We start from the raw sequence: 19297 nt of genomic DNA, 5'->3' as shown, positions 1-19297 counted from the left end.
TGTCATCTCAGAAGTCCAAAGTCACAACGGGGATGTCCATCCTCCAGAAGCCTGGTCTGACCCGGCCCCCTCCAAGTCTCTGCTCACACCCTTTACCAATGCCTCCTTCCAGCCACCAAACATACGCATTACTAGAGCTGGGTTTATCCATTCCTGTCCGCAGTGTGCTGCTCACAGCAGGGAGTTAATACATGTTTGGGAGGGAGGGAGAGCAAGTGACTTTTCCAAAGCCACAAAGTCCAAGAGAGTGACAAATCCAGAATTAGAATCTGCATCAACCCACTCCACGGCACCCCAACTTGGAAAGAATTCTATGCTCCTCTCCGTCCTACCCTCTGATCCCGCCCATTATTTAATTCCTAGCGTCAAGGGCCACAGAGGTGACATTTTAGGAAGCGACATCTTCCATCTGAAAAAGGAAAGCGCGTGGCGCAGTGTGGGAGGACATAATCCCCCCACCCCCGTCCCTGTCCCCAAGGACAAGGGAAATGCAGCCTCGCCTCCTCCCCGGGGGAGGGGGCATCTGGAGCAGGTGAGTCTTACCCAGGTCCCTACCCCCCCCCAACACCAGTATCCGCTGTTGCCTAGGCCAAGCTTCCCGCCCGGACGTCGCCGGCGACCCCAGCAACGCCCAGCCCCCACAGGGCCACACGCGTTGCGTGCGCAGGCCCGTGCCCCGCTCCAAGCCGCGGACGCCACCACCGTCGCGTCCCTCCATCCCCGGGCCCGGGGCGCCCCGCCTCCCCGGCTCCGTCCTTCCCTCCCCGCGTCCCTCCCCTTCCTCCCCGCCCGCGCCGGCCCCGCCCCCGGCCCTGCCCCCCCCGGGCTGAGGGCTCTCCCACCCCCGCCCGCCCGCCCCGGCCCGCCCCGTGCTCGGTGGCCGCTCTTGCCGTCGTCCCCGCCGCCGCCGGGCCAGCAGAGTGCCTCCCCAATTTGGAAAGTGGGGCCGAGGCGCCGGCCGCCGGCAGGGCAGCCATGGAGGCAGCGGCGCGGAGGCGAAAGCATCCGGGAGCGGCGGGCGGCGCGAGCGCGCAGCCGGGCGCCTCCTTCCTGCAGGCCAGGTGGGCGCGCGCCGGCGCGGGGAGCGAGGCCGCGGCCCTCACGTGACGCGGGGCGGGCGGCGGGGGCCCGGCTGGAGGAGCCCGGGGTGGGCCGGGGGCTGCCGCCGGAGTCAGTCTCCCCTGCGCTGCCCTCGCTGCGCCCTGGCGCCTGGGCTCCGTCTCCACCGCCCTTTCTCTTCCTGGGGACGCCCCGGGCCCAGGCAGGCTCAGCAGCCCCCGGCGCCCCCCTCCCCTCCCGGGCCGGCTCGAGGACAGCCGCGCCTCTGGGGAGGACAGTTGCGCCTCTGGGGAGGACAGTCTAGGGGTCCAAGAAACTCGGGGTGGGGGCGGCGGGCCCCAGGACCCCGGCGCACACTCCGCCCCCAACGCACCTGCACGCCCCGGGCGCCACCTCCAAGTTCTCGGGGTCCCTCCGAGCGGAATAGGACTTTGATTCTGGTGTCAGTCGGGAGGCTCACTCCTTATCCCAAGAATGTGAGAATGGAAATTCAAGAGACAGCGAAGTGTGTGGAAGCTCCCCTCCCGAGAAGGAATGAGGAAGGGCTTTTCTCGTTTGGCCGTTCCCTTCTCTCACTGGGGGAAGAAGTTATTGGTTTATGTAGTTGAGACCAGGAGGGGCAGAAGCAGCAGCACGGAAACCACCTTTTAGTCTTTCCCTCCATTCTGCTTTCATCCTGTTGTGCAGGCCAGAAACACTCCTTGCGCTGAGCAGGCATTCATTAAGTATCGTTGGTGTGCCCAGTGCTGTGGTGGGCACTGAAGGGGTGGGTGAGGTGAAGCCGGAAGGGGCTAAGAGGTTCATCTTGGAGAGCTTCGTGGAGGAAGTGGCACTTGAGCTTAGTCCAGAGTATTCAGTAGGTGACCCAGGGAGGAAGGGCTGTTCCAGTCGGGGGAGGAGGTGGTGGAAAGTTTGGGAAGAGTCAAGTGGTCAGTGGTGCTGGAGCTTTCTGGTGTACAGCTGCAAGAGGATGTGGACTGACAGGGAAGGGCCTTTCCTGGCAGCAGGGCTGGGACTAGAACGAAAGCCTAGCCTGCAAATTTTAAGGAAATTTAAGGAGACGCTCACTCTGGGGCACCCCTGTGTTGGGCCTGTGTGCCTCACTTGCCTCACCCTAGTTCCTGCCCTAAATGGCGGGTTAAAAATGTAGCCTTTTTCTGGTAAGCACACGGGAGCCTTGGAAGGTTTTTGAGCACTAGTGTGCTCAGAGTCAATTTTAGGAAGTCTGTGGTATGATTTGGGATGAGGGGAGAAGTCTGAGAGACTTGGCTGAGGATAGCTCTTTCTCGTGCTACTGAGGGTCATCTCTGTTCTGGATCCCCTTCAAGCTGGGGGTCTTTGACTGCCCTGAACTGTAGCAGCCCAATTAGAACAATCTGTGGGTATCAGATACGATCCCACTTTATCTCATGTGTGGGGCTTCCATAAGCAGTATCTTAGTCTGTTTCTATTTTGTATGTGTGGAAACATATACATACATATTTTGTACATGTACAAAAACATATTTCGTACATGAGGCCCAGAGAGATTATATCATTTGCTGACAAGAACCAGGGTCTAAACCCAGGGCTTCTGTACTATTCCACTTGAGCTGCTGAGGAGCGGTGTTCCTCTTTACTCCTGTAGGAGCTCATTACCAGCCACAGTGCTCCCTGGGGATGGCACGAGGGCTGACTCACTTCCAGGGTATCCCTGCCACCCTTGTAGGGTACCTCTAGGACCATTTTCAGTATCATTGTAGCTTAAGACAGTGGGCAGAATCAACCTGTCCAGTTCCTGAGATGCTTGGATTTCCTCTCCTGCATCCATGCTTAGCTTACACACCTCTGATGACGCAGTGTTCACCATCTTTCGAGGTATCCCATTCCAGCTTCTGCCTGCTCTGTTGATAGTTTTTGTATTGCTATCAAAGGAATACATGCCTATCGTTAAATAGCACAGAAGGGCTTAAGAGTAAAAAGCAGTGGTTCTCTGTTCCACCTTTCCCTGGCACCAGAGACAACCACAGTAGCTTCTTTTAGCTGTTTCTATTAGAATTAAATTCATATTTTAAAATAGTATTAACAAATACTATGTAACACTTTCCATGGATCAGAGCCCACTCTAAAGTTTTGCAGGTAATAATTCAACCACAACTCTTGAGATAGGATCTACTGTTATCACTCATTTTATAGATGAGAACATTGAGGCCCAAGAGAGTTTAAGTAACTGGCTCAAGATCTCGTTGGTGGCAAAGCTAGGATGTGAACCCAGGTGGTCTCCAAAGTCCATATTCTTAAAAGCTATACTCAACTGCCATTTCCTGATTTATCATTTTTGTAAAGATTTTATTTCTTTATTTGACAGAGCACAAGCAGAGGGAGCAGCAGTGGGAGAGGGAGAAGCAGGCTCCCCGCTGAGCAGGGAGCTGGATGCGGTGACCTGAGCTGAAGGCAGACACTTAACTGACTGAACCACGCAGGCACCCCTTGATTTATCATTTGTAGCTTCTAAGATAATATTTACTGACTTCCTGTTATGATTTGGCTCACTTATACCTCCCTTATCTTCACAAGATGGTTCTTTTCATCTATTCTCAGTTTTTAAACTGTTCTTAGTTTTTCTCTTTGTTACCTTTGTAGCCTTAGGGAATATCCACACAGCATTATTTCCTTTTTGGGGAACTATAGACAGTATCTCTTGATTCCTTTTTCAAAGGAGAATAATAGTCCCCTACCCTAACGTTTGGCTTTCCCTACCCTTTCCCCTAACTCCTGTCCTCTATAGTTTTACTTTCATGTTCTCAAGGTTAATGGTATTTACCTGCTGTTTTTAGGCCTAGTTGTCTTCCATGTTTTGTGTGTGCATGTATCCTAAAATTTGAAAATCAGTATACAATGTTTTTATTAGTTAAGCCATGTAAACATTCCCTACAGAGCCAAGGAATGTTTAACAGTACCATATGCTCTCTTATATTGTGTTTGTTTTTCCTGGGGTTTCTGATTGCCTTTCTTTTTGCCTCTTATTTGCCTTCATTTTCTCATTTTTTGTTCAAGCTTTCCATCATGTCAGGTATTTGACCATTCTTTATATAGAACCAAAATTAATCCTGCTATAGTTCCCATTTATGGGTCCCTGCTTGACTCCACAAACATGGCTGAGTCCTTCCTTTTCTGCCAGGCAATCCTGCAGGTGCTGACTGCTTTGAATATTTCAGCTTTATGTTATGTGTTCCCCACCTGTCATGGTATCAGTTCCCCCATATGGTAGACTTGGAAAGCTGTGGAGGAGAGAAAAGGCCGTCCTTGTCTTGGGTTACCTGCCGCTCACTGATGTTCTCAGCGTAGTTTCTGATGACTGAGATCTAGAGCTGGCACGGGGTGGGGGCTCAGTGTGTGAAGTCTGTGGAGTCAGGAACTTGGGACAGGCTTGAGGTTGCTCATCCTCAGGACGAGGACTAGGGGAGAGGATCCCTTCGCCCTCCATAATCTGCCTCCTGTGGTCATAGTCCCAACAGAAGAAAACCAGTCAGATGCTAACCGATCTTGATTTCCAAGTTGAGTGCCCTGTATCTGCCCTTTTTTTCCCTGCCTGCTAAGCCAGGCTGGACTACTGATGGGGATCTCCACTAACTGAGATGCCCTCTTGGGTAGAAGGAGGAAATAATTACTGAGCGCCTAGTATATGCTAGGTATCCCCAGCTTCCAGAGGCCCATACCTAAGTACTAACCCCAGACTTTCAAAATACGTTTCTCTTCTGTAGCAAACATCCTACTCCTTGCCCAGTTTGGAGGTTTCCAGAATAAAACATTGAGGGTTGTTAGCCTCTTTCTCCCACCAGGTTCTTCAGGCCTGGAGGTTCTCGCCACCTGCTTTTTGAGGCCTTGACTCATAGTCACTGAGGGGAAGGGCAGGTGGGCCCTCTAAGCCAGTCCCTCATCTCAGACCCATGTCAAAGCAGTCCTCCCAGCGAGTTTCTGACCATCTGCCCAGCCTGAAGGCCAGCCATTCCCTCACTTCTCTTCCTCTCTACTGATAAGCCAGAGCATTCAACTCCATGCAGCGCCTTCCTTCCTTCCACTCCAGGCCTTTGATCCCACTCTCCTGCTTTTCTGCCTACTTAGATCCACTCATCCATGCTTTCAGGCTCTCTTCCTTCATGCAGGCTTTGCATACGGCCCCAGGCCTTACTGAGCCTTCTCTGTCTTGATCTCTTCATATGGCACGTAGTTTATTATAATAGAAACAGAAGGGGAGACTATTTAGAGCACAGTTCTTGAGTTTATATAGACACAGGTTTGAATTTATGCTGTTCAGGACTCCTGGGTTGCAAGTGACATAAAGCCAGTGTGAACTATAGCGCCCTTAGCAAAAAGGAATGTATTGGCTCATGTGGCCAAACCGTTACCTGGGGGCTGCATAGAACTCTCTGGGCTTTGCCTCTTCCTTTTTCCTGGTCTTCTCTGCAGGGTTGCTTCATTCTCGCCTGGCCGTCCTTTGAGGCTGGCACCTTGGCCACAGGGAGCCCTGGACTTGCATCCTTAGCACCCCAGCGCCAGAAAGGAAGGCACTCTTTCCACCAACTCTGATTGGAAAAGTCCCACTGGGCTGGCTTAGGTTACAGGCCCTCCCTGTGGCCAAGGAAACATCATCTCTTACTAGAAGAAGCGTGGAGTGGGAAATAGGCTGCCAAAAAGTGTAGTTGCTGTAGCGCCTTACTGCGCGGGTGATCTTGGCTAAGCACTCAGCCCCTGTAAGCCTCAGTATCCTCATCTGTCACACAAGAGGGGTACAACCTCCTGGTATTGCTCATTCAGTGAGATGGTGCAGGTGAAGCTCCGAGCACAGCACACACTCAGCACTCAATAAGTTGGGGGGGTGGGCACTGAGTAAAGGGACAAGAAGACTTAGTTGACCCAAGAAAGGCCAACCCCACCTGTCATGCCTGCCATCAGAGGATGGTGAGACGCCCCCTCCCTCACCCCAGGAGCTTGCCCCTCTGCCTCTGGGCTGCTCTACGAGCCCACTGTGGGCCATTCTTCGATTGGCTGAAAAGGATCCCCAAAAGTTACAGAAGCAATAGTCACACTGAGAAGACCTTCATGTTGCCTCTGATATTTGCCAGTAAAACGAATGAGTAACTAGTAATTGAGATGGTTTTAAATCAGCCAGTAATTGCTAAGCATAAACCAGGAACTGAGCTGAGAACTCTGGGTAACATGGGCCATTCACACAGCTCTGCTCTTGGCCCAAATAGAGCAATAAAACTCACACCTCAGTCATCTTGGGAAGTAGCAGGCTGCTTGTCACTGGAGGCATGCAAATAGTGTCAGGGACATTGTAAAGAGGATTTGGACTCTGATGTGGGTGAGTTGAGAGAACCTTAAAAGTCACTCATCTTCTTGAGGGGCTAGATACAAGCAAAACTGCAGGCCCATGATGTCATGGCTAGACTGGGAGTTAGAGATGAAGTACCCCTGTAGTGGGGCTGGTGTGGTTTTGGGAAAAGCTCATCAGGGAAGCCTTCCTGGAGGAAGTGGCGTATGCACTGGCCCTTGAACTTCAGCTTATCTGTGAAAAGCAGATGGCTAACTGCTTTGCAGGAGGGACAGGCATCCAAAGATGTGTCGTCAGATGGCGTTCCACTTCTTGCCGTGTCTCTTGGATCAGCTTGTCCCCTGCTGGCTCGTTGCACTGTGGGTTAGTGAGAAGAGTGACTCCTGCAGCCCCATTCTTACTTCCTCCTAGTTCAGGAACTGAGGGAAAGGGCCTGTTGATCCCAGTCTGCGGTCTATAAGGTAGATCTCACTAGAGGGTTCTAATGGGTCCAGCTCAGGTCCCATGCCCATCTGGTGGCCCAATCACTGGATGTGAGGATGGTAGAGAGGTTAAAAATATAAGCTGTGGAGCCTCATCATTTAGGCTCACATATTTGGCTGTACAAAATGGGAATAATATTCCAACCTCAAAGGATTTCTGTGCGGATTAAATGAGAGAATGCATGCAAGCAGCTATAATGTGCCTGGACTATAGTAAGTGTTCAATAAAAGTTCACTGCTGTCATCTGTCATCATGATTCACATTTTCCAGCCACATTGCATCCTCTGCCCCATTTCATTTCCCCGTCATTCTATAGGTGAGAATGCCCAGTTTGGCAGTTTCCTTCCTGAACCACAGAGAAGCTAAGCTAACAATAGGGCAGCCGGAATCAATTCCCAGGACACGTTCCCCTTGGCCTCAGAGCCAGTATTTCCAGCAAAATTCCTAGAAATTAATCCTCCTGCCTTCAACTCCCCCTCTCTGTGGCTCATCTCAGGGAAGATTCTCATGGGAGGAGAGAAGAGCTGACCCCTGTTGTCCGGTTCCTTTCCAGGCACAGCACCGCCAAGGCTGATGAAGCTGCAAGCACAGCTCCCTTTCACCTTGACCTCTGGTTCTACTTCACCCTGCAGAACTGGGTTCTAGACTTTGGCCGCCCCATTGCCATGGTGAGTGTGAAGCCGTGGACAGAGAAGGGATCATGACCTGAGCCGAAGGCAAACACTTAACAACTGAGCCATCCAGGCGCCCCAAGATTGATTGATTTTAGAGAGAGAGTGTGTGCGCACACGTGAGTGGGGGAGGGGCAGAGGGAGAGGGAGAGAGAGAATCTTAAGTAGACTCCACGCTGAGTGCGGAGCCTGACTCGGGGCTGATTTCAGGACCCTGAGATCATGACCTGAAATCAAGAGTCAGACACTCAACGGACTGAGCCACCCAGGCGCCCCTCAATGCACTTTTATTGAAGGAACAATGATAATAATAATAATGGGAAAGTAGAAATAGTGGTTAACGTACATTGAGTACTCTGTTCTAAACCCTTTATGTGTTTAAACTTACTGAATCCTCACCTCAACACTCTTACTAATCTCGATTTTATAGATGGGAAGACTCATGGATAGAGAGGGCAAGTCACTGACTCAGGGTCACCCAAGTAGCAAGTGGAAGAGCCAGCATCTACACGCAAGCGTCTGGCCCCAGAGCCTACCCCTTTCCTGTCATGTATATCTCCAGAACCCTAATATGTTCATCCCTCCCAACCCAGGAAGACCCCTTTGAGAATCTGCCCTGAAGATGTAATCAGCAAGAGGACGACAAAGGTTGTCTATACGCAAAGGTGTTCCTTGCAGTGTTGCTTACCTTGTTTGTGATTTCAGTGTCCAGCAGTAGGCGCTGGGTAAATCAGCTTTCTGTATCCGGTATAGAAAACGTCTGGCCATTAAACAGGAATTCTGGATACTCTAGAGCAGCGGGGGTCGTTCGAGGAGAGAAAAGGGGTGTACATGCTGCCTGATGGCAAGTCAGAGACGATCTCAACATCTTGTACACATGGGTCAGAGACTCAAAGGGGATACGAAAAGCTGGGGCACCTGGGTGGCTCAGTCGGTTAGGCAGCTGACTCTTGATTTCGGCTCAGGATAGGATCTCAGGGTCCTAGGATTGAGCCCCGCATCAGGCTCTGCACTCAGTGCAGAGTCTGCTTGGGATTCTCTCCCTCCCCCCCACTCATTCTTGCGCGCTCTCTCTCTTTCAAATAATGTTTATTATTTTTTTAAGATTTTATTTATTTATTTGACAGAGACACGGTGAGAGAGGGAACACAAGCAGGGGGAGGGGGAGAGGGAGAAGCAGGCTCCCCGCTGAGCAAGGAGCCCGATGTGGGGCTCAATCCCAGGACCCCGGGATCATGACCTGAGCCGAAAGCAGACGCTTCACGACTGAGCCATCCAGGCACCCCAGTAAATACATCTTTAGCAAAAAAAAAGCTATTCTGGTGGCACTTTTGGGGCGGATTTGGGGTGGATGCTGTTTCTTCTTTCTGCAGACTCTCTGTAAGGCTTACATGTTGTTTAAGTGTGGGAGAAAGAAAAGAGACTGAGCCAGGAGTCAGGGCACCTGGTCAGCTTTGTGGGTGGCTTTAGGCAAGTCACTGTCTGCTGGGCTCTGGTTCTCTCATCCATAAGAAGGCTGGTTGGCCTGGCTGCTCCGAGCCCCCTTCCCGCATGAAGGTCACACAGACTGGGGGCCAAAGGAGCTGCCCATCACACTGATGCTATGGAGAGGGGGAAATGAGGCCCGGAGCAGGCTCATGGCTGTCCTCTGCCCTCACTCCTTGGGACTCAGCCACAGCTGTCCGTGGTGGTCTCCCGCAGGGCAAATCACTTCCCCAGCCTGCCCAGCAACCTAGGTGGGCTTGTTAGGAGAGTATACATTTGAAAAGCTCCTATATACACTGGAGCTTTTGAAATGTAGGCATGACATTCCCGAATCTGTAGTAATGAAAACCAAACTCGTACAAGTTATAAAAGTAATATGTAGTAGTTGTAACAAGTCAACTAATGCCTAGGTATATGCAGAAGTGTTCAATTCTCCCTTTCCAGTCCCACCCCTGACGGTTTGGGGCACAGCCACCCACTCCTTTCTCTGCTCCTGCAAACATATTCTATATTCTCTTTCCTTTTCCAACTGAAATGAGATCTCACTTTATGCCTTATCCTACAACTTGCTTGCTTTACCTTAGGATTTACAATGGCTGTCTTTCCATCTCAGTACCTATAAGGTGTCATTTCTGATAATGGCTACTTCACCTGCTATAGTAAAGATGCGCTATAATGTATTCAGCTCGTCTAGTTAGTTGAAGAGTCAGCCTGTTTCTGGTATTTTGCTATCACAAAGAGTATTTCAGCCATCGTATGTATCTCTTTTAAAGAAATTTTAGTTGACATATGGTGTTATATTAGCTTCGGTGTACAACATAGTGATTTGACGGTTTTACGTTATCCGTGCTCCGCCCATGACTTATTTATTTGGTAACTGGAAGTTTGGGCCTCCTAATCCCCTCCACCTATTTTGCCCATCCCCCAACTTCCTCCCCTCTGGCAGTCACCAATTCTCTGTATTTATGATTCTACTTCTGTGTTTGTTTGTTCATTGTTTTGTTTTTTTTTTAATTCCACATGTTTAGTGAAAACATATGGCATTTATCTTTCTCTGAGTTACATCACTTAGCATAATACCCTCTAGGTCCATCCATATTGTTGCAAATGGGAAGATTCTTTTTGTGGCTGAGTAATGTGTTGGCGAGGATGTGGTGAAAAGGTAACCCTCATGTGCTATTGGTAGAAATGTAAATTGGTGCAGCCACTGTGGAAAACAGTTTGGAGTTTCCTAAAAAAAAAAAAAATTAAAAATAGAAATACCATACAATCCAGTAATTCCACTACTGGGTATTTACCCAAAGAAAATGAAAACACCAATTCGAAAAGAGGTATGCCCCACTATGTTCATTGCAGCATTATTTACAATAGCCAAATGATGGAAGCACCCTAAGTGTCCATCAATAAATGAATGGATAAAGAAGATGTGGTGTAGATATCCAACATATATATCTGGATATGGGTGAAGATACAGAGGTACACACTGAGTAAGAGAAAGAGAGGAACAGAGGCCTGTATCCTGGGAGTTTTTATATGTGTGGTTAGTTTTAACCAATGTGGCATTTCTGAATTAAAAGAGATAAACATTTACAATTTCATTTGAAATTTGTGGTCATTGCCTGTGTTCTCAGTCAACAAATCCCGGAAGTACAGTTTGGGGGGGTCATAACTTGTTTTGACTTTGCACGGGGGTTTTCACACTGACCCTGATAAGGCCAGGACCCACTGCGGTAGACCAATAAGAGAGGGCTTGCCAGGCAGAGGAACCGCCCCTGGCCTGCCTCTTCTCTCAGGGAAGGTAAGAAAGAAAGAACTGAAACTACTTTGTAGAACTCACTTATTTTCTCCTTTGTTTCCTAATGTGTACTTTTGACCTGATTTGGAAGCAGTCCATCTGTTCCGTGCATAGAGCATGGGGCCTAGTGGTCAGGAGATCTTTCCAACATCATAGGACCTGAAGCATCAAACCCCTAAGGGCCCAAGTCGACCACCTGGGTCACATCTCTTGTGTTGTAGAGGGGGAAACCAAGGGTCACCACGAAGTCCCAAAGCAGCCTCCAGCTCCCAGACCAGTACCCAGGGACATTTATTTAGTACCCACTGGGAGCGGGGCACAGAGTCAGGCCCTGGATTTGCATCTACTAGTATGCCTGGGGACAAGTCCACTTACCTTCTTTGGGACTCAGTTTCTCTGCTGGATACCCCAGGGCTGCCAAGAGGATCCCCAGAGATCACAGAAAGAGTTAAGTGTATGTGGAAGAGGTGGGGGCTGACTCGCCGAGGGCCATGTGGGGCTCTGCCCACGTGAACACCGTTCCTCCCTTTGCTCCCCAGCTGGTGTTCCCTCTCGAATGGTTTCCACTCAACAAGCCCAGCGTGGGGGACTACTTCCACATGGCCTACAACATCATCACGCCCTTCCTCCTGCTCAAGGTACAGTCCCGGGCTCCCTGCTCCACCTTCCCACTCTCATCCCCTCCTCCTCTGGCAAGAAGCTGGTGCTGAGCCCTGGGAGTCATGGAAGCAGGTGGAAGCAGGCCTACCCTGCCTCAGCCTGGGGGGTGAAGGCTGTGATGGAGGGACATATCAAAGGCCTGCCCAGGAGGGATGGAGAAACCCTCCCCAAGGATGGGTGTCTGATTTGGGTGTCAGCCTTGTGTGGCAGGGGATGATGTGGGAGAGGTGGTCAAGCAAAAGGACCTGAAGACAGGCTCGTGCTTGTGAAACTACAGTACATTTGGGAAGGCTGAGGCATAAGGAGTGAGTGGGTTGGTTGTCTGGGGAGAAGTCAGGGACCAGTTGGGAAGGCAATGAGGGTCCAGGTGGCAGTAACAGAGGTGACCTCTACTCTGGCCTGGGGATCCGGGATTTGGAGATGTCACTGGGAGCACAGAGCTATCCGGGACTGCCAGCTTTGCACGTCCAAATAAGGGCTCTTAAAACAACTAACGCCATCTACCATCCCCATCATTTTGTTTCTAGAAAGATGTTTCTAATCACCAAAAGTAGCAGGGTATAAAATTAGAATTCAGAGGAGTCCTAAGTTAAATAGTTTGGTTTCCAAAGCATCCTCCCCACCCCCACCCCCACTTCCCTGACATTTTCTTCGTGATTACCATGCACCAGTGGCTCAGAAATCAGAGGGTCCCGCTGCTGCTGAGCCAGCCCAGCCACCCAGAGACACAGCTGGGGGAGGGAGAGGGCCAGGCCTGGAGCCTGCATGCCTGTGCTGAAGGCCTGGCTGTCACTGCCAGCACAGGATTGGTATGCGACCTTGGGCAATCAGCTAGTCCCTCTGAGTCTACTTCCTCTCTGAGGAAAGGGGGTGCTGTTTCCCAGCTCCTGCTGGCTTCACGGGGATCCTATGAGACTCTGGAGGCTGGCTTAGCCTGCTAAAGTGACCCAATTTCCGAGTGACTTTTCATCCAGTGGCATCCATCAGACGCCAGGCAGGGGCAGAGAGACCAGGGGGTGTCTCATGTTGTGGTGGAGGCTGAGTCATGCTGTCCGGCGTCCCTCTGACCCCAGCTCATTGAGCGGTCCCCTCGAACCCTGCCGCGCTCCATGATCTACATCAGCATCATCACCTTCATCATGGGCGCCAGCATCCACCTGGTGGGCGACTCCGTGAACCACCGTTTGCTCTTCAGTGGCTACCAGCACCACCTGTCTGTCCGGGAGAATCCCATTATCAAGAATCTCAAGCCAGAGACGCTGGTGAGGCCACCTCCCCCACTGCATGTAAATAAAGCCTTTGGGCACAGTCTGTCCTGGAGGCCAAAGAGATCACCCCCACCCGTCACTGTGCCTGACCTGCTAAAGGCGTTCTGCTAGGTGAGAGCACTGTACCCGCCGAGCTAGGATGCTGGTGACACTTTAGGAAGTGGCACTTTGGCTCCCACCTGGGCCCCCTGCAGTGGAGGGCAAGACCGAGGGTGGGGAAGGAGGGCTGCTGGGGGCAGGCCCGGGCCTGGGGAAGGGTGGACTGCGTGGGCCCCCGCAGCCTGCCCCGCCCACCCTCCCACCGCTATGCACCTGCCGCTCTCACCTGCCATGCCCCTGTCCTCAGATCGACTCCTTCGAGCTGCTCTACTACTACGACGAGTACCTGGGCCACTCCATGTGGTGAGTGTTGGGGCCAGGCTCAGCCAGGAGGGCAGTGCCAGGCGGGCTGCCCTCCCCAGGGACCCCGGGCCCGGCCTCGCGGACACTGGACGAGCCTCTGGGTGTGGGGCGCGGGGGCCCTCCGGGTCTCAGCGCGGCAGTGCCCGCGGCGGCCACTAGAGGGCAGCGAGCGGCTGTCCCTCCCCGGGCCTGCCGGAGCCTGGGGGGAGGGGTCAAGTCCCGCCCTCTCGACGCGCTGGGGTGAGCGTGGGCGCCGAGTGGGGACCCCCACCGAGGCAGAAGCGGTCTTTGGGAGTGGAGGTCTGGACGAAGCCGAGGAGGGCCAGCTGGACCCGAGGGGGGAGGAGCTGTCTGTCCCACTCCTCGAACTCCGGGAAGGGCCCCCCTTCACCCCAAAGGCGGCGGAAACCTCCCAGCTGTGCGCAGCCGCGGGAGAGCCGGGGGCCCAGCTGCCGGCAGCTGTCTGTTCCGCCCCCCACCTTACAGGAGGAGCTGGGGCCAGTGAGAGGGTTTGCGGCGGGGGGAGGGTTAGGGCCACCAGCAAGCCCTGCACCCCGTGGCCTCAGCCCTGAGTGAGGTGGCCGGCTCCTGGCACACCAGGCCGACACTCGTGTTTCCAGGGTCCATTTAGAACAGGCAGAGTTGGTCCTCTTGGCTGTGAGTCCAGGGGCCCTGGACAGGCCTTTGCCAGAGACCCTTCCTAGGGAAGTTTGGGAAGGGAGGAACGGGGCAGGGAGGCCGGGGGTGAGACAGGGTAGCTGAGAGAAGGGGCTGTGGGAGAGGCAGCCTGTGTGGAGAGGAGAGAGGCTGGTACTTTTGGGTGAGATGCTGTGTGTGGGGAAGGGGTGAGGCTGTGGGTTAGGTATGGGGGAGGGGGCTTCACAAAGCCCCTTGGAGGACCCCAGCAGGTATGGTTCTCTCTTTCTCTTTTTTTTCACCTGGACCTGGAGGCTCTCCCCCGTTGGCCCTGCTGGGTACACCTGTTCCAAGTTGGGGGGTGCTGCTGGTGTGTGGGGTCCCAGGGTGAGACAGAGGCACCCCCTACACACACCCACGCGGAGTGAGGTGGCCTTTGGGCCTCTGATTTGCATGTGCCAGGGAACAGGCCTCCTCTTCCTGCCTCCTTCCTTTCCCACCCTGGACCCCCAGCCCTGGCCTAAACCGGGTGTTTTGTAAACCATAAAGCGACCTGCACGGGATGGTGCAAGGGGGCAGCCCAAGGAGGGGGAGGGCCGGGTGGAGGGGTGATGGGGCGGCTGGGCAGGTCTCTGAGGCCTGGCCTCCCTGTTGCAGGTACATCCCCTTCTTCCTCATCCTCTTCATGTACTTCAGCGGTTGTTTCACTCCCATCAAAGCCGAGAGTTCGATGCCAGGGGTGGCCCTGCTCCTGGTGATGCCCAGTGGCCTATACTATTGGTGAGTAGACCTCAGACCTGGGGGAGGGGTGGGTGGGGACACTTAGTGAGCCAGGCGGTAAAAATGTGCTCTTGACCACAGTCCTGCTCTGGGCTCCTGCTTCCTCCTCTGTCTAGTGGGGTCGGTGACAGTGCTTTGTGGTAGCGTCTCTGTTACCAGGAAGCCAGGCCTGAGTGCCCCTCTCCATTCTCATGCTCCTCTACCCTACCTCCCGGAACCCCAGTGCCATAGAATCTACCTGTAATATAGAGTGCATAGAGCCCTGTGGGCCTCAGTTTCCTCCTTTGTGAAATTGGGACAGCCCCTGCTTGTCTCCCTCTCAGGAGATAGTGAGGATCTAGAAGGAGGGAAAGAGGCTTCATAAACTATAAAGCACTATGAAGGTGACAGGGACAGATAAGGGGGAGGTTTCTTGCCTGGTTTCTCTTCTTCCAGAGCTCTCCTCCCATTTCAGAGGACTCAGGCCTCAGCCAGGCCCCTACCTCTGTTCTGTCCCTTCTGCCCCGGGGACAGGCTCCCCCTGAGCATTGGTGGGCGTCATAGGAAGGACTGGACCCTTCTCTGATGGAAAGCTTGCCTCAGAATGAAAAGGGCCTTCTTTCCTAGGGCCAGGTCCCTAGGAGCCACCCCTGGGTCCCTCCCCGGCCAGGCAGAGAGGGTCGACCAGGGCCAATCTGTATGCCCCCTGAGGGCAGGATGAAAAAGAATGAGTGGCAACCACAGCAAGAAGGAAAGTGGTTCGACATGCAGAGGGCTTCCTGCCTGGTTCTCCCCGCCAGCGTGTTAGTGTAGAGATGGCCACGGTAGGAACGGTAACCGTTTTGGTTGAGCAACATTCTTTTCCAAGTAAGAGATGTACACAGCTCTTGTCGGTCTCTTACGTCTCGAGAGATAGGGCTGCTTATGCCCCTTTCTAAGTAAGAACGCAGAAGCTCCAGGATGTCAAGGTCCCACAGCCAGTGAGTTGCAAAGCTGCCATTCCTTGAGTGGAATGGGTCAGTATCGTGTTTCTCTCTAGAGGCAGGGGAATGGACCAGACAACCTCCCAGAAGCCCTCCAACAAATGCTACCGATTCCTGGCCATGTGCTAGGTACTGCCTTAGAAGCTGCAGAGAACCCTGGGAGATCTGAGCCTGTCCCAGCCCTCAAGGAGACAGTAATGACAACCCTATGAATTGCAGCTGCATTCCCAAACTCAAATGCCTATAGGAACCAAGCTGGTAGCAGAAGGGCATCAAGTGGGCCTCGAGTAAGGCAATAGGGAATGGTGGGGACTGTGGCAAACAGCAGAACCATGCTCTTTCCAGAGGGGCAGCCATTTTCTCCTCGAATCAGTTTCGTGCGGGTATAGGGGCCTGATATGACCAAAGAAACCAGAAATCCACATGTTCTGCTAATCTGCTATTTAAACGTTGGTAACAAACTCAATATCTTTAAAAATAGCAACTCTACAAGCCAAATCGGTCTGCTGCCTGTGGGCCGTGGCTCGGAGTAGGACGGTTCCCTGCTCCTCCCATGAGATGAGCTGCTCTGGCCGACCCGGGGGCAGCCTGGTATGGGGGTCCAGGGAGGGATGCCGGGCCGGGTAGAGCCCCTGACCGCCCCCCCTCCCCCGCCGGCCTCCTCAGGTACCTGGTCACCGAGGGCCAGATCTTCATCCTCTTCACCTTCACCTTCTTCGCCATGTTGGCCCTTGTCCTGCACCAGAAGCGCAAGCACCTCTTCCTGGACAGCAACGGCCTCTTCCTCTTCTGCTCCTTCGCCCTCACCCTCCTGCTTGTCGCGCTGTGGGTTGGCTGGCTGTGGGACGACGCGGTGCTCAGGAAGAAGTACCCGGGTGTCATCTACGTCCCTGAGCCCTGGGCCTTCTACACCCTGCACGTCAGCGGCCGACGCTGAGCCCCTGGCACCAGGCGCCGGCGCCCTGCCTGGCGGGACACGGGCCGCGGGGGGTGGCCGAGCGGGGACGTGCGTGCGTGCTTGCGTGTGCGGACGCGTGCGTCCCCCCGGTGTGCGCTGTCGTAGCCGCGGCGGGAGGGGCACGCACTGAGCGCCTGGCCCGGGGTGTGTGTGCGCAGAGAGCGTCGGCGCAAGGCTCGATTGTGTGGAGCAAGTTTCTCTTCGGTTTGGATCTTTTCAGGGTGGGATATAGTCGGAGGCCGTGTGGGCCCAGGCCGAGGTGTGGGCCCCGCCTTCTCATGCACCTGACTGGAGTCGGGCCCTCTCACTCACCGCTCAGGGCCGGTCTCCTCCTGGGGTGGCTTCTGGTAGCCATGCTGGGTCGGCCTGGCGGGTGGGGCAGCAGTGGTGAGGGGACTGGGCATGTCACCCGCCACCTGGCTCACCCCTCAGACCTGCCCTGACCCTGAAGGCCAGATTACAAAGGTTCAGTTAACTTTCTGGGTATTGTTGAGCAAAGCACATCCCTCCTCTGGGCCTCATTTGCACTAGCTGGGACGAGGGCCCAAAGTGTGTCAGTGGGCTGGTTGTTGGGGCAGCCCTGGATTGGACGGCTCGTTCTCTCTTGTCGCTGCCCTCTGCTACCCCGGGAAGGGTGTGTGCGCCGCAGATCCTCCCCCAAACTCAGGTCACACGGAGGGTTGCGCCGCCAGACTCCCCTGAGCACCATTTCCCTCTGCCAGAAGCTGTCTCCCTGCTCCCTCCCAGAACTGTGGCACCCCTTCCTGGCAGCCTGACCAGGATGTCTGAGCTGCAGCTGAAGGCTGTGTTCTCAAACACTCGTGGTATTCCCTGAGCCCCCTTATAGGGTCAGGGGGCATTTGGGGGATGTTGGGAGGGGGGCAGATCTGGAGGCTCTCCCCCATAGGCCTTGTCTCAGCCTGAATCTCATGCTTTCTGCTCATGGCCCTGCTCCCAGAAAAGGGAGGCTTCATTCCCAGCAGGACACCCCGGGCCCGCCTTCCCCCAGGCCTTGGGGCCAGGTCTGCCCACACAGCTGCCGGCACCAGTCTCATTTTCCAGCCAGCACTGGCTTGGCGAGCTTGTGGGTCTCAGGGGGCCTGCCCTACCTTCCCCGGGCCCTGCCCCCTCTCCTGTGTTCTCAGGGAGCCCTGTGCCTCAGATGTTCCTTTCATGTTGGGGTCCCTCTGCAGCCCCCTTAGAGGCCCCCCAGCCCCGGGTTCCATGGGCGGAGAGAGGTGTGAATAAAGACCAGTGTGGAGCCCAGCCTGGCTGGTGGCTGCTGCTTTCTCTGGGTGTGAATTTGGGCGGCAGGAGGGAGATCCCTGGGGCCGGAGAGACAGTGGCTGGTCTGTGGCTGGTCAGGGGCTGAGAGCAGGCCCTGCTACTGTCCGTTGGCCTTCCATGCCACCCTGTGGGATGCTGGGGGTGGGGGGCAAGAAGGGCCTCCTCCCAGTCAGTTCTAGCTCTCTTGTGAGGAGTCTGGGGGGCATGGGGGGCGGGGAGCCAGGATAGGGCATCTCCAGGCCTGCCTCTCCCGAAATGGCCCCTCAGGCCTCCCCGCTCTGCTGCGAGCCCACTCCAGAGGCTGAAACAGAGAAGGTACCCTTTGGGGGAAGGTGGGGAGGCTGGTTTGTTGGAGGTTGGCCCCGAGCCTTGGGCAAGTCGCTTACTCCCTCGGGGTCTCAGACTCACCACACAGCCCCCAGGACTTACTGGGGCTCCTGTTAGCAGACAGCGCTGGACAGGAGATGCTCGACGCCACATCGTCATAGGCTATGCCCCCACCTGCCCAGCAACCTCACCGGATTCCTTCCTCACCTTGAGGACACTGGTCCTTCCCACCCTGTCTCTGGCCTCTTCTCCACAGCAAGACTTGCTGGGTGTCTTATGAGCAGGCACAGGCCTGGTCATGTGGGGCCTGGAGCTTACACAACTTGGCGGGGGGGGTCCTTGATAAGAAAACAGGAAAAAAAAGTGAATAAAAAATTAGGTATGAGGGGCGCCTGGGTGGCTCAGTCAGTTAAGTTTCTGACTTGGTTTTGGCTCAGGGCACCATCTCAGGGTCATGAAATCGAGCCCCGCATTGGGCTCTGTACTTAGCTGAGAGTCTGCTTCAGATTCTCTCTCCTTCCGCCTCCTCCCTGCTCCAGTGCATGTGCACTCTCTCTCTGTCTAAAGTAAATAAATAAATCTTTAAAAAATTAGTTTATGAAGGGCACCAGGGTGGCTCAGTTGGTTAAGCGACTGCCTTCGGCTCAGGTCATGATCCTGGGGTCCCGGGATCGAGTCCCACATCGGGCTCCCTGCTCAGCAGGGAGTCTGCTTCGCCCTCTGACCCTCCCCCCTCTCCTGTGCTCTCTCTCAAATAAATAAATAAAATGTAAAAAAAAATTAGGTATGAAAGTGAATGTTTAGAATGGAAAGAAATTACAGCAAATTATTAGAGTCTTGGAGATTTCTTGTCCCTCTTGACCGAGATCTCTTTGGGCAGTTTACTGGAAACGTTTCCCTAGAAATACTTCTTAATTGCGACCTGGCTTCCCACTCCATCTGGCTCTCCTGGAGGCCAGTGGTTCTCAAAGTGTGGCGCTGACTGGCAGCATCAGGACGGCATTAGAAAATACAAATTCTTGCCCCATTCTAACTGCTGAGTCAGAACCTGGTGGTAGGGGCCCTTCCGGTGAACAAAGTCTTGGCCCCCAGGTGGCGGCGGAGGGGGTTTCTGTTTTTCATGTTGAGTTGAAGTGTAGCATTACACACGACCCCTGTACTGTCCGGGAAGTATACAGCTTGATGGATTTTCATAGCAACCCCTCATG

General features: G+C 54.0%; 1 protein-coding gene across 1 annotated transcript; it reads left to right on the top strand.

The window, feature by feature from the left end:
• Positions 1 to 862: 862 nt before the first annotated feature.
• On the top strand, positions 863 to 18682 carry CLN6 (CLN6 transmembrane ER protein). Its single transcript, XM_028100162.2, has 7 exons — positions 863 to 1061; positions 7412 to 7526; positions 11349 to 11447; positions 12543 to 12731; positions 13084 to 13139; positions 14433 to 14555; positions 16184 to 18682. The coding sequence occupies exons 1-7, from the start codon at positions 976 to 978 to the stop codon at positions 16452 to 16454; spliced, it is 939 nt and encodes a 312-aa protein (XP_027955963.2). The 5' UTR covers positions 863 to 975; the 3' UTR covers positions 16455 to 18682.
• The last annotated feature ends 615 nt before the right edge of the window (positions 18683 to 19297 follow it).

The sequence above is a fragment of the Eumetopias jubatus genome, unplaced genomic scaffold, assembly GCF_037043125.1.
Source record: "Eumetopias jubatus isolate StellerSeaLion01/CBP00866 unplaced genomic scaffold, mEumJub1_p1.0 scaffold_7, whole genome shotgun sequence".
NCBI classification, from domain to species: Eukaryota; Metazoa; Chordata; class Mammalia; order Carnivora; family Otariidae; genus Eumetopias; species Eumetopias jubatus.
The sequence above is the reverse complement of the archived record's forward strand: the minus strand, read 5'-3'. Positions and strand labels throughout refer to the sequence as shown.

What these genes read in the sequence shown, in the direction of transcription:
- CLN6 (XM_028100162.2), top strand. Translation starts at nt 976, where the DNA reads ATGGAGGCAGCGGCGCGGAGGCGAAAGCATCCGGGAGCGGCGGGCGGC. An exon ending in TACCTGGGCCACTCCATGTG is followed by an intron (nt 13,140 to 14,432) that starts GTGAGTGTTGGG and finishes TCCCTGTTGCAG; the next exon opens with GTACATCCCCTTCTTCCTCA. An exon ending in CCCAGTGGCCTATACTATTG is followed by an intron (nt 14,556 to 16,183) that starts GTGAGTAGACCT and finishes CGGCCTCCTCAG; the next exon opens with GTACCTGGTCACCGAGGGCC.